We start from the raw sequence: 13,729 nt of genomic DNA, 5'->3' as shown, positions 1-13,729 counted from the left end.
AAAGAGAGATGAAGGGTTATGATTATCAGATTGAGTGTTATTTTTAAATAAGTGGTCATAGTGAGAAATGGTGGATAAGGCCTTTATCATTTGTAGAAATGGTATGTTATACTCATATTACCATATTTTGTTTGAATAGATTTAAAATCTTAAAATTTACTAGGAGTATTATTGTTGATGTTTTCAATAGGGCATTCGTAATATGGACTTTTTATGTAATAAATGTCTAGTATGTTGTACTTTTTTCGTTTAAATTTTAACCCATTAATTTAGTTAAAATTTTGCTGAAATATAGAGAACAATTATCATTTAAATCTTGTTATATAAGAGCATCAATAGTGGGGCAGGCGATAGTCCGCCCGATGCATAACAATTATCATTTAAATCTTGTTATATAAGAGCATCCACAGTGGGGCGGACGATAGTCCGCCCGATGCATTGGGCGGACTATCGTCCGCCACTGTAGCTATGCCGACGATGGCACATCCATCGTTCGCGGACGATAGGCCTTCGACCAGACATCGTCTGCGGTATCGTCCGCCCCACTGCGGGCGACGCGGACTATACCGCGGACGATGCAACTCGTTTTCCTTTTTTATTTATTTTTTTGAATTTTTTTATCTATTTAAACCTTTATTTCTCTTCCATTTCCCACACCAATAATTCTCTCACATCTCTCACTTTCCCCACACACCAATATTTCACTCCCTATATTTCTCACGAAAAAAATGAGACCCGGCGACGACTGGAGTACATCGGAGGGCATTACTCGGGTCTTGACTCGGGCCTTATTCAATTGCGTTCATGAGGCTGCGGCGGAATGCTTGGCTGAAATGAAGCGTGGAGCGGCGGAACAGGCCCAGGCGGCGGCGCATATCCCGAGGCCGACTCGACGTCGGACATTTGTCCGCCGCAAGCACGACGTAGCTCACCAACGTCTGTTCGCAGACTATTTTGCCGAGCAACCACGGTGGGGCCCGACGATAATGTTTGAAGTTTGTAGTTTTTTTATTTCTTACTGTAATGTTTGAACTTTCAATGAAATGAAGTTTTTTTCTAATTTTTATAATGTTTTAAAGATTCAAATAAATAAAATGCTTAGGGTGGTCTATAGGGCATCCCACTACAGGTGAATGGGTAGAAGGATAAAATGTTGACGTAGCAGAGCATAGGGCGCCCATTGTGGATGCTCTAATGCATGGTTTTTGGACGTAGAATCAATTATCTAGATCTTTCCAATTTTTCCATTATAATTCATCAAATATTGCAATCATCCAAAATTTCGAATATCTGTGATCTGACATCTTGATTCAAAAAATCAAAGCTCAGGGATTTATGCATATGCCAATAATATATGTGCATCTCTTGAAAATACATCAAAGTCCAAATAATCGTGTTTTTCATGATAATATTCCAAAATACAATTGTTATTTTGTTCAGCCAGATTAGGTAACGATTGAGGACATTTTTTACAAACCATTGTGATTGGACCAACATCTACCAATTCGTCCAATAGTTAGTGATCCAATAGTTATTTCAAAACGCAACCTGTCACAAATTTTGTGGTGATTAAGCATTAGCATTGGAAATTCATGAAATCCCACTAATTAAGTGCTACTCATAAATAATGAACCAATTGTGCTTGGATAATAACTTCAGACATATCCTCCAAATTTAATGCGCGATTGTCAAATTCATAACCAATGTTAATAGATTATTAAGTTTATCTGTTTATCATGCGTGCTAATTACTTTTTTTGTCTACACCTCTAGCAAATAATGTAATACTATTACTTAGGATGACAAATTTAGGTTTACCTAGTAGTTTGGTATGATCTCCTAATCAAATTTACAATACTTTAATCAAACAAACATAATTTCAGCTATACTAAGAAATATTTGTCATGTTATTGAATTAACATAACTCAAAATGAGATATGAATAAATGTGTGCTCTTGTACATGTAAGTCATTGTATTATGACTTCTATTCATGAATAAAAGTGAAACCAAATGGGGTCGGGGTTGGGTCGATCCAAGTCGGGTCTGACCGCGCGCACAAGATGCGCGTCAGCGCCTCATCAAGAAATAGCCTTTATAATCTATGTGCATGTGCACCAAGGAATTTTATTTACAAAGTCATGGTAGAAGAAAGTGATGGATGATGGCTCATATCATAGCATTCAGTTAGTTAAAGATTGCACATAACTAGCTACATTATTGACTACGAAAAATGGAAATAACAAATTCATGAGATCTAATCCACGAACTTTGCCCTATCAACCAAGTGATATAAAAATGTTAGGCAGATAATCTAGCACTAATTGAACAAAATTTCCCATGAAGCATGGTATCAACAATCAAAACTTGAAAACAATGTAACAAAGGCTTGCATTTGGCATATTAACTGGCAAAGACCAAGTGTTTCCTTTTATGCCTATTTTCATATGGCCGAGCAAGAAAAGTAGGGCTAGATGATGTAAAGGCATGGCTCTCACCCAGCATGAACAAGACAAAATATGACCAATCAACGCAGCCTCTATTGCGTTGCGGAAAAAGTTTATTTGGATTACCATGTTTACAAAGCATAAAAGTGGAAACAAACAAGGAAAAGGGAAGTACCTATAGATTGGATTTATAGTTGGTTTTAACTTCTAACTCCTAACTTCTAACATAAGTGCTTTTGAAGCAAGCTTCTTGGTTGATCAGGTAGGTTCTCCTAAAGCAGCTAGGAACCAACTTATTGAGTCAAATGAAATATTTTCATGAGATTGAGATTATCAATAGCCTACATTTACATAGTACTAATGTGACAGTTCAAAATCTTACATCTGCAAGGCTATAATCTCAATGAGGGTCTGATTTGGGTACAATATCAGATTAGGGCCTACATCATTACGAGTAAAAGGGCAAGACCAAGGCATAAACAGCCACTAAATCCCATACTGCTCTCAAGATCAAGAAATTAACTACAGTAAGCACTAAACGCCAGCAAAAAACTTTAAAGGCAACCAACAAAGCTAACAGTTGCCACATTATAATGCAAATGCATAAACTCTAGATAGTAATCCAAATGACAAGCAGAATCAACATAACACATTCAAATTTAAACTTCAAACGCTATATAATATGCGATTTCAAGAGTTTCAATCCAAACATACAGATATATTGGACCAATGAAATTCTATTCAAAACTAACAGCACTGGCAGCCTGAAACACATAGAGTGCCTGCAAATATAAGCTATACTCACTTCATCTTTGCCTCCGTGAACAAAACATGGCGATTGACACGTGGATCGTACTTACGGAACTCCAGCTTGATATTGTTGCTGTGGAGCCTCTTTGTCTTCTTCACGACATAGAAGAATCCCGTTCCAGCTGCCGACACAAGCCGAACCAACATAGCACCTGCCTTCTTCTTCTCGCCCATTTCTACGACTCAAAACTAGACTGCTCAAGTTTTAGGGCAATCAGAAATTAGGAAATTCACTTCAGCAGCCAAAATAAGCAGCATCTCAAAGGGAGCAGAATTCAGATACAATAAAGATTACGTTTTTCCAACAAATTCTTGTAACCTTCCATACATATTTTCCTTCTAATTTCTCTATAGTCACTAATACTTCTCGAATACGAAATTCTATGGATCGTAGGAGTAGGATATACTTCTTCGAATTTTTCATTTGCATTTCGGAAACAAAATCCATAGCTATCAAATTGAGTAACAAACAACTTATGCGGAGCCTAATGAAATTCTAGATCTGGGAGTAGTTTTGACTTAGATGTTCATATCATAAACTCTCTCTGTCTGCGAATAGGAGTTACATTTCTTTCCGGTACGGGTTTTAAGAAATGCTTAGAAAAGTGGGTGGAAGAAAGTTAGTGGAATGTGAATCTCACTTGTATATATTAGTTCTAAATAAGTATGTGAGTGGGATGAGTTGGTGGAATGTGAGAGGCCTCTTTACTATTTATAGTAATCATGAACCGGGACTCCTATTCGTAGATGGAGGGAGTATTAAGAAAGGTTGCCGACAAGAAATATTGAATGCATATAAGAGTAGTATTTACAACTTACAATTTTAACTGAACTCGGACAAAAACTGAACCAAAAGTAAAACATATTAGTGATCACTAACGGAGTACTCCAATAATTAACAAAACTACAGTTTAATCTGAAATTCCCATAGTTGATGACACCGATCGGTTATACAATTACTCGATTAGCATCTGCTCGTTCAATCGGATAACCAAAATAAGAAAAAAAAAAATAAATAACTGAACAAGCATTTCATCGAACACATTGTGCGCAGTGAGCTTCGTATAAATCATCGTCACACATAAATGCGATGATAAAACAGCCACTGCCCTCACCAATCCATTTCAAAATCACTCACGCCGCCACATTAACACAAACAAAAACAAAATAGAAAGAAATTCGAGCCATACATAGATTACACAATAAATTGAGGCATCAATCCTAAAGTTGAGGCAAACAACTAACCTGGAGCGGGTTCAGTTAACAAGACTGATGCGCTGAGGCGTATGCCGGAGGCGGCGGGGCAAGTGGCCGACTGCGGTGTGGTTCAGATAAATCAATTAAAACAAATATTCTCAGCCCATTATTAGCTTGATTAATTTAACTCTTTATAATTTTATTTCAAGGCCCACTAATTAAGCCCAATTACTCCCACTTTCAAGGCCCACAGAAGAATCATTAATATGGTAAAGAAATCCAAGAAGTTAAATTAATTAATCCAAAAGTGTAGCATGTGGAACTCGTGAAGTCGTGATTATTAAAAATTCTGTATATTCTCAACTTTGTGTGGAGCAAACAAAAAGTAAATGATATAGATCATAGATGTCCCTACAATTAAAACAAAGTACTAATACTATGTTTTGTTATTGAAATGAAGCATGTGACATTGTCACATTATGTGGCTATCTATGCTCGTTTTATTTTTATTGTTTCTTTTGCTATATTTGAATTATTTCTGTACTAATTTTAGACTTGGATATTGAAATAAAAGAAATAAAAAACATTCACTCGTACAATAGTTTTAATCAAAAATTAATAGTTTTAATCAACTAGTAATTTTTGTTATTTAATAATTAACAAAAATTTATTGATATTTAAAAATCTAAATTTAAAATTTATTTTTATAAAATTAAATCTAATATTGAAATAAAGAAATAAAGTGGAGGATGGCAAAAAGGAAGAAGAATGATAATTTTGAAATAATATCAGATTTAAAAAGTTAAAAGTGTAAAAAAAAACAAATTACCCAGCACCCCAAATGCCATTTTCGGTTCAAAAAAGCCAAAAAGACCATTTTTAGGATAAACACTTAGTCTAGAGATGTCTGATAATATTTTTAAAGTTCAGGGATTATGAGCGAGATAAAACCGTCGAGTTAGTTACTGTTTTAGTCACTTAATTCTAGATCTACAAGATTTGCGTACTGATATCTCGAATTTATTTCTTATTTTCCAGTTTTTATAGTAGTTCCTTATATTATTATATTAATACTACTATATTAATATATAAAGAGCGTTTTTAAATTTCCACCGATTAGCGGATTATATGCGTTCAAATCCTCTCTCTATCACCGACGCGCGCACACACAAACCAGAGCGAGAAAACAATGGCGTCTTCTACAGCGAAGCTCACATTCCGCTTTTTGTTGGTGGCAGTGGTGGCTTTGATACTCTTCTATGTAGGTCGCCCGCTCTACTGGAAAATTTCCGCCACCGTTCACGACATCCGCCACAATAAACAAACCGTTTCTGGAGGTTTTTTTAATCTCTAATTACGTTTTCTTATGATCAAGCTGTAATTCCGCTGAGCCTGTGACCTTTTTGCTTTTAGAAGTGCATTACAGTGCTATTCGGTTGCTTCTAGACTGTAATCGGATTAAAAAATAGGAGTATTTACAAAATTGTTTTGATTGCTGAAAGGTTATGCATATGCTTACATAGAGTAGGGTTTTGCCAATGGTACACCTAATCAACAATACTAGATCTGGATCTACTGTAGATATGCACGAATGTGAAATCCCCTTCTTTCTCCCATATGTAGGTGTTTGTGATTGTGTTGTGTGCATATAAATAGTTGATAATATGGTTGGTCAGTTAAGCATCAAGGAGCCACTAAAGTAGATTTTACATTTTGTTCATTTGGATTTATGTGTTTTGTGTATGTTGATTCATTTTCGTGTAGTAATATCTATTTTATTATGTTTTCTAGGTATTTCACAAATTGTGCAAGAAGCTCAAAGATCAGTGGGATGGTTTCATGATGAGTCGGATTCAGGATTTAATGATAATAAGAAATCCTCTTCTTCAGCCAGGAGGTTTCTTCTCGGTCAGGTTCTGTGAAATATGAAACTTGAAATGTTCTTTTTAATGAAAATTTCCCCATTTTACATTTATGTCCACGGAAATATTGGGGTAAATGTTTTGTATTGATAGAGTAGATGTTCAACACTGTAGATTTCGATATCTTGAATAAATTTAATGTACCTCTTGAGCTGGAGTCAGGAACAATGAGTAATTCGGGCATGCTTTACTTTTAGCATGATAGTAATTTCTCGGATATTGTTAATTGAAGGAGAGGATGGTTATATTATGCCTTGTGTATGTTCTTTGTTTTACTAAATCTCGATTATAAAATGTCTCAAAAAGTGAAACATGAGCTCTTCTTGGGTTTCTAATAAATGGCTGTGCCCCTTTCCGAGATTAAATTCTGTGTGCTGTGTGCCAATGGATTGGATTGAGTTATTTCTTTGTTTCAATTTGCGGATTGTTGTTTAGACGTGCCTGCAACTATAAGTCATTCGATGGAATATTTCAATAAGATTCCCACACAGTTAAGACATTTGGAAATGAGTTCAGGACAACTAGACAGAGAGTGGTTGAGTATATAGTATACCTAAGTATGATTCAGTATAATTTCATCATATGTATTTGCAGTTGTTCACACAGACACAGGTACAACTGCACGAGGAATTTTACATTGTTAGATTGCATTAAGCATGTTAAACTGCGCGTTGGGGCTTAAACAGTAAATATGTGTGTAAACATTTTTTTTATTCGTGAACTCTATAGTAGCTTCATAGTGGAACAGAGGGAGTATTATTTTCAAAAATCATTTGTTGTTAATTTTCTATAGAGACATTTGCATGAACTTGCATTATAGTATTAAATACTAAAGTCATTAGCTATAATTTGAATAGGAATTTTATTGAATGTTTATACAACTTCAAACTTCAATCCATTTGTTGACTTATTTATCAACCTGACCAACTCTGATTGAACCCAAGCAGACTTGTAATGGCCTGAAATATTCAATAGCCGACTTCATCGGTCCAATTCCCAAACCCACCAAACTGAGCCATGAATACCCTGTGTGTATTAGACGTCTCAGAGTTGTTTGTATGTGGATGATTGTATGACAGTGGCTATTAAATTAGAATAATGGGAAAAAGATATGTTATATATATGCATTTTGTTGAGCAAATGGATTCAGAACTATGGCATCATTCATGGTGGTTGGTGGTTGGTGTCTGGTGATATACTCTAGTATCATTTGGTTCGATTTTTCTAGTTATCTGCTTGTCTCCTACTTGCATTTAATAGGTTTAGCTACATCCAAGTGATTCCATCCTTTTCAGTTTACTTGGAAAGTACTATGTGATACTCCTATTATTTAATTCTTGTTCTTTTGAACCCTATATAGCTTCCAGAGTTTGCTTGATCTTTGGAGTCTTACAATTTTGTTGTGATGGTGTATCTGGATAATTTTAATAGTTTAGAGTTATTCGATAGAGATACAGAGAAAATCACTGTTGTTTGTTGGTTACTCATTGGTATCCTATCAGATTTAAGGCCATGCTTCTCTCAATTATGTTATCGTTCTGTTTAGAGCATGTTAGCCATGCTGCTGCTTTTATAAGATAAGAATTTAGTTTGTATTTTGTAATTTTATGTCTATCTATCTATCTATCTATCTTTTATCTATCTTGATTCAAATGGCTGGGCACATCATGTGATGGCTCCTCCCAGTGAAACTCAAAAGAGACTCGGGATAAGCTAACAACAGGAACCTGCCCCTCAACTGTTTGAGACGGGTGACTCTCGTCCTTTGTATGATGTTCCATGGAACAACTAAAAATGAGGCTGAAAAGGTTTGACCGAAATTCTCGTTGATCGGTCTGGTAAGAAGTTTCTCCATACACTAATAGTAACTAATGAGCAGGCATTGTAGATGAGTTATCAAATGCTTGAATTTTATCCCCTAATTCACCATTCCTGTGACTATTATCTTGGATTCTCTACGGTGTGAGCATGAATGCATCTCTGTATGTTCTTGTATGAATGCTTAGGTGCTTTAGAGAGAGAGAGAGAGAGTTTATTGTAGTCATTCATATTTATGTGTGGTCCAGTCACTAATTATTGTTCTATTCTACTCCCTCCGTTCCATAGTAATATAGTCATTTTGTCATTTTGGTACGTTCCATAATAATAGAGTCATTTCCTTTTTTAGTAAAAGTCAACACATTTTTCCACACCTACTTTACTCTCTCTTACTTTTTTTCACTCTTCATCTCTCTTTACTTAACTCACTTAATCACAATTTTTCTTAATCTTCGTGCTGAAAAGAAATGGCTCAATTACTATGGAACGGAGGGGGTATATTTCTATGGGCTAGAGTTTTAAATTCAATTCGGTTAAATTTAGGCAGAGCTTCCTAACTTTATAACCGTGCAAGGAATTTCGTCGAATGATAAAACTATTAATAATAATTATAAATTTCCAGTTAAGAAATTATGAATGATTTAAATTTGACATCTGTTAAATTGCACGTCTATCTTTGTTTGATCGGGAACGTTCTCATTCTATACTCCTGTTAATTATTTATCCTTCTCCAGCTCTAATATTTTTGATGAATTCCATCTTAAAGTAGCTATATATTTCATTCAGGTTATCATAAAATCGACTAAAAAAAGAAGATAACATTTACAAAATTAAACGGTTGGGATTTGACCTGCTAATCTGCTTTTAGTTAACCAATTAGGCATCATCCACATGTAGCAATATGAAATAATTTTACTCGATGGGGGTACTTGACTTTACTATTGCCAAATATTCGTACATATAAAATTTGACTTATAGTATCAAATTATTATTTATAATAATTTAATGAGTAATAATAACAGTTTGAAGAATGAAAAAAAGTTAAAATCATTATGGCGGAATATGACTTTTGAAAGCTGTAATTACAAAATTATTTAATTTCTTTATGAAAAGAAATTATTTATTTTAACAAAACAACGTTGTTTAATTTTCTATCGGCCACGTCAGCAAGGGAAGGTGCAAAGTGCAAGGGAGGATTTCTGAGTTCTTGTTGGTGTGGTTGCAGCAGGTTTTTATTAACAGGAAAGAATACACTGCAAAGTTCAACTTCACAAATCAATTTCGTGCATTTTTTTCGTGCACCTAATGTCTCCCAAGATTTTAAGATGAAAATGGCTCTGCTCTTTTTTTTCCCATTCCCATTGAGGTGTGTGGAGACAAAAACCAGAAACAAGACTAACTTGCCATATCACGTTCTTCAACATTTGGTGCTTCCTTGTTATTTTGCAGGAATTTTTCATAGTTGGAGAGGTCAGAAAACAGAGAATGAAAATGCCATCAACATTCACTCAAATGACGATGTACAGCTCAGCATGTTTCTAGACCCTTTGGTTGCAAAGACAGTTTTCCGAATCAACACACAATATCACACTCCACTCCACTCCACTCCACTCCACGTTCAACGTAGAGCCAGTCGAATGGATGAGGCTCTAGAAAAACTCTACGCGACAGGGTGGGACACCAGAAGCAGTGTTCACAACGTGCCTTCTCTCAAGAATGAATCGACTGAGAAGGCCTCATGATACGTATCAGTTTGTGGTACAGAGAAAGCAGTGACTCTAATCTAAAAGACAACCTATGGAATGAGGAACTGGTGCTTTGTCCGAATATGGAGACAAGGGTTCAGTGAGAGTAGCGGAATATGTGGATGCTTTGGCTTCGCTGCTCGACTAGGTGGCAACGAGCAATCTGCTGTAATTGTAAGCTTTGGGGAGCAGAGAACTTCTCCACATAAATGAAATGAAGTATGACCTTAAAGAGGGCATGTTTCATAGCAAGAAAATGTTCATTTAACAGCTCTAGTGAAATCTTTCGACGTTTTTTCACCTATAGTCGGCATGAATTAGGTAAATATGGAGCCTTCCCTGATTAGAGGATTCTGTAGTTATGTAAACAAACACAGGAAAATAACAACAAAGAAGTCATCTTCTTACAGCAATAGAGCTGTTTACTATGACAATGCTGTAAGAAATTGTTTGTTGCATTCTATGATGATAACTGAGTATGATCAAATGATTCATGGTTTCAAACATGGAGTTATTGGAGATTCAGAAACATTTTTTTATGGCCAGAAGAAAGATACACTATTAAGACAGGAGTTTCCACTTTGTAAAGACCAACCAATTTTCATACAAGTAGAATCCTCAAAGCTTGAACAACCTTTTAATTTCATCAAACTGATACCACCAAAAAACTCACACCGGTTTCTCCACCAACACTGCTAACTCAGATTCGTGGGCCGTTCATCTCAGGAGACGTCGTTCAACGTGGGGACCACTCCACCGGCTGCCACAATCTGCTGCTCCAACTGAAACCAATAGCACAAATTATGTCACAACTACCAAAATTCATCCAAATGAGTGATGTTCAATGCTCGAAATTAGGTTCTTTACGCACCCTTAGTAGAGCTTCGAGCTTGTTCTTCACTAGCAAGTACTCTTGCTTAACTTGCTGCAAGCATCTAAGGCACCTATAAAATTGGAAGAAAAAAACGTTAACTTTAGACCTCAATCACCATCCAAATGGCCCAAACTTTATAGATGGTTTCGACACATTTGATCTGGAAACAAGACGAAGAAGCAGAAGCCATACGATTCAACATCTTGCGCATCACAGAAGCTGCGGAAGGCAATGCAAGCATTTCTTACTCTCTGAGCCCCAATACTGTAAACAGAAAAGAGTGAATACATCAGATGGAATATTTCTTGGTTAAGACTTGCAATTTTTTCCTTGATTCTGTCAAAACCAATTGTTTTACTACATCATACAACAAACCATGCTTGGAATTGAGATCAAGAAATCCAATCTAGCACTACATTTAGTGAAGAAATAAATCAAAGGTTGGATTAAAATTACAAAATCTCAGCCAAGTTGCCTAAAAAAGTAATCTTTTTCTGATAATGCTCCCCAAGAAACCTACATCCCTACACTATTTTGCTTTTCTCTTTTGATTATTTACAAGACACAAACACAACAGAGACAAAACAAACACAGGTACCATGTTATTACCTTGAGCTGCTACCTTTTAGTTGGTGAACATTAGCATCAATTTTCTTAAAGTCCACATTCTGCTCATCCCTGCACACATGCATCAACTTTTATCATAACTGTAAAACACACACACACACCACTCAGAAATAATAGAAAGAGGGAGGGAGTTCTGACAATGTCTTGGAGAGTTCATTGAGAATTCGTTGAGAATCCTCAAAGAAAAGGGTCACAACTTCCACCACAAAATCAGGATTGCTGTCATCTCGAAGCATCTGCAGCTGAATAAACTGACCATCCAATAATCCCTTCAACCAAACACACACAAAATCATCAAAAAACACCCAAACAAATTACTATGACAGAAGTTTCCCACGTTGTTACCTCACGGAACAAGGCATTACTATATTCAAGATAGCTCCTTTGCAACTGAACCTCCATTTGATCAGAAAAAAATGAATGCAAGATAACTGTTTCTAGTTGGGATTTTGGCAGATCTTGGGGTATAAGTTGTACAATAATAGAAGAGATATAAATGCTTTCAAAGAGGATTTGGTGAATTCAATGTTGCTGTAAAGATCCAATTTTTTGCCGGATTTAAGGTGATTGCTAGCTAGTAAAGTTTTGGACTCTCTCTCTATCTCTGTTTATTTCACACACACCACACAAAATTTACAGCCACCAACATATTTTTTGATACTCTGTCATCAAAATTGAGCTTCCCAAAATCTCCAAATACTCCCCCCCTATCTCCATCTTTTTTCCAACTCTTTTTTTTGTCGATTATATTTTATTGTTGCAGATTCTACATGCTGTCACCTCAAATTATGCTATTCCTTAGTCTCCTTTCTTGTCAATATTAAATTTTGGAAGGTGAAAAATCTGTACCTGTCAGCTGATGGGCTGTGTTATGAGATGTACAGCTCCACATTATCATACACAGTAAAATATTCATCTACAAATCATAAAAGATTGAATTTTTAATATTCTAATTGCAATCAATCAAGTTATCAGACTGAAAAAAAATTCCAATCCAACAATATTTTCATCTCTTAGGTTTAATTAAGTAAAGTTTGAATATTAGACTTAAATAAAACACACACACACACACACACACACTGCTTAAAGGAAGTAAAGTAAAAAATTGAGCATGTGGTGGAATAGTGGCATTGGAGAAAGGGCATTGACTTACACTAATGTATTCACCATTTGCTAAAAAAATATGCTAAGGTTCACTGGTTGAGTAAGTTCCTGCACCTACCTTAATGAAAAGACTTCACTTCTTCTTCCCTTTAATTAAGTACTAAGCTCCAATAATTGATAGTCGTTCTTGTTAAATAATTGCACTAGTACAAGAAGGGTAATTGGAATTTGCCACCATGTTTTGTGGATATTGCGTTTTCAACTAATCATACTTTTTTTGGCAACTTATTCATCAGATTAACATTTTAATCAATTTTTCCCGTGTTCCATAATTTCATGCGTCACACTATTAAATGGGTTTTTTTGTATTAATACAGTATTATAGAATATGAGGGTTGCCCTTGCAACCTTCCATTTAGTGTGATTAAATTTTTTTTATCCGACTTTTTCTTGCATAAACAAAATCGAGAGTAAGTACCGTAAATAAAAATAAACATATATAGGGCGAAGTAAAAAATGATTGAAGAACTGAAAATTTGAAATTAAGATGATAACAATCACAATATTGCAGAATCCTTTTTCAGATAATATAAATAACTAGATAAGATGCTTTAGCGCATATTTAGTGCCTCTATACAACGAGCATTAGGTTTGTTGGAGGATATTAAGATTGCTCGAGTTTTATTGTAAATTATAAAATATCTTGAGAGATGATGAGATACTAATAATTAACGCGTAAATATAATGGTTTAATTATCGATTAGTCAAAACTGGTATCATTACATGTGTGTGAATATTATTTTGCGAATTCAGCCACGTTTATACAATATGATAACGCAATTTTATGTCACAATTTTATGTTCGAAATTACCTAGAGAGATGGTTCAAATAAAAGTAATTTTTTACTCTATTAACGAAGAAAAAAATGCGTTAATGATCTTTACATGATCTACTAAGTCTACTATAATAAAAAGGTAATCAAATACTACAAAAAAAATATTACTATACCATAAACAACAATATTTATTGTATCGCATTATTAAAGAAGCGTGATTGTATATAAGAAATGTTATGTCACATTAATATAGTCATCTATTCACGTTAAAGAGAACCAATAATTGACAAGTGACAACTAATCTTATAAACTAATCTAAACTAACCATTTCTTGACCAAAAAATCAGATACTA

The 13,729-nt window shown here is 35.0% G+C and overlaps 1 protein-coding gene across 2 annotated transcripts; it reads right to left on the bottom strand.

The window, feature by feature from the left end:
- Positions 1–10,447: 10,447 nt before the first annotated feature.
- Positions 10,448–12,663, bottom strand: LOC121783407 (histidine-containing phosphotransfer protein 1-like). 2 transcript variants are annotated; one of them, XM_042181477.1, is made up of 7 exons: positions 12,591–12,663; positions 11,783–12,353; positions 11,576–11,706; positions 11,420–11,488; positions 11,003–11,074; positions 10,808–10,880; positions 10,448–10,718 (listed from the first exon to the last, which is right to left on the bottom strand). In XM_042181477.1, the coding sequence occupies exons 2-7, from the start codon at positions 11,837–11,839 to the stop codon at positions 10,659–10,661; spliced, it is 462 nt and encodes a 153-aa protein (XP_042037411.1). In that variant the 5' UTR covers positions 11,840–12,353; positions 12,591–12,663; the 3' UTR covers positions 10,448–10,658. The 2 variants fall into 2 exon arrangements, with proteins under 2 accessions (XP_042037411.1, XP_042037404.1); XM_042181470.1 differs by lacking the exon at positions 12,591–12,663 and having other exon boundaries at positions 11,783–12,475.
- Between the last annotated feature and the right edge of the window lie 1,066 nt (positions 12,664–13,729).

Source organism: Salvia splendens, chromosome 2 (assembly GCF_004379255.2).
Source record: "Salvia splendens isolate huo1 chromosome 2, SspV2, whole genome shotgun sequence".
Taxonomy (NCBI): domain Eukaryota; kingdom Viridiplantae; phylum Streptophyta; class Magnoliopsida; order Lamiales; family Lamiaceae; genus Salvia; species Salvia splendens.
Note: the sequence above shows the minus strand (reverse complement) of the source record. Positions and strands in the feature narration are given on the sequence as shown.

Bases quoted from the DNA above. Each gene is read 5' to 3' on its own strand.
- LOC121783407 (XM_042181477.1), bottom strand. From the start codon at position 11,839: ATGGAGGTTCAGTTGCAAAGGAGCTATCTTGAATATAGTAATGCCTTG. The intron at 10,881-11,002 runs GTATGGCTTCTG...CCAATTTTATAG, and splicing joins GATGCGCAAGATGTTGAATC to GTGCCTTAGATGCTTGCAGC. The intron at 10,719-10,807 runs GTGCGTAAAGAA...TATTGGTTTCAG, and splicing joins AGCTCGAAGCTCTACTAAGG to TTGGAGCAGCAGATTGTGGC.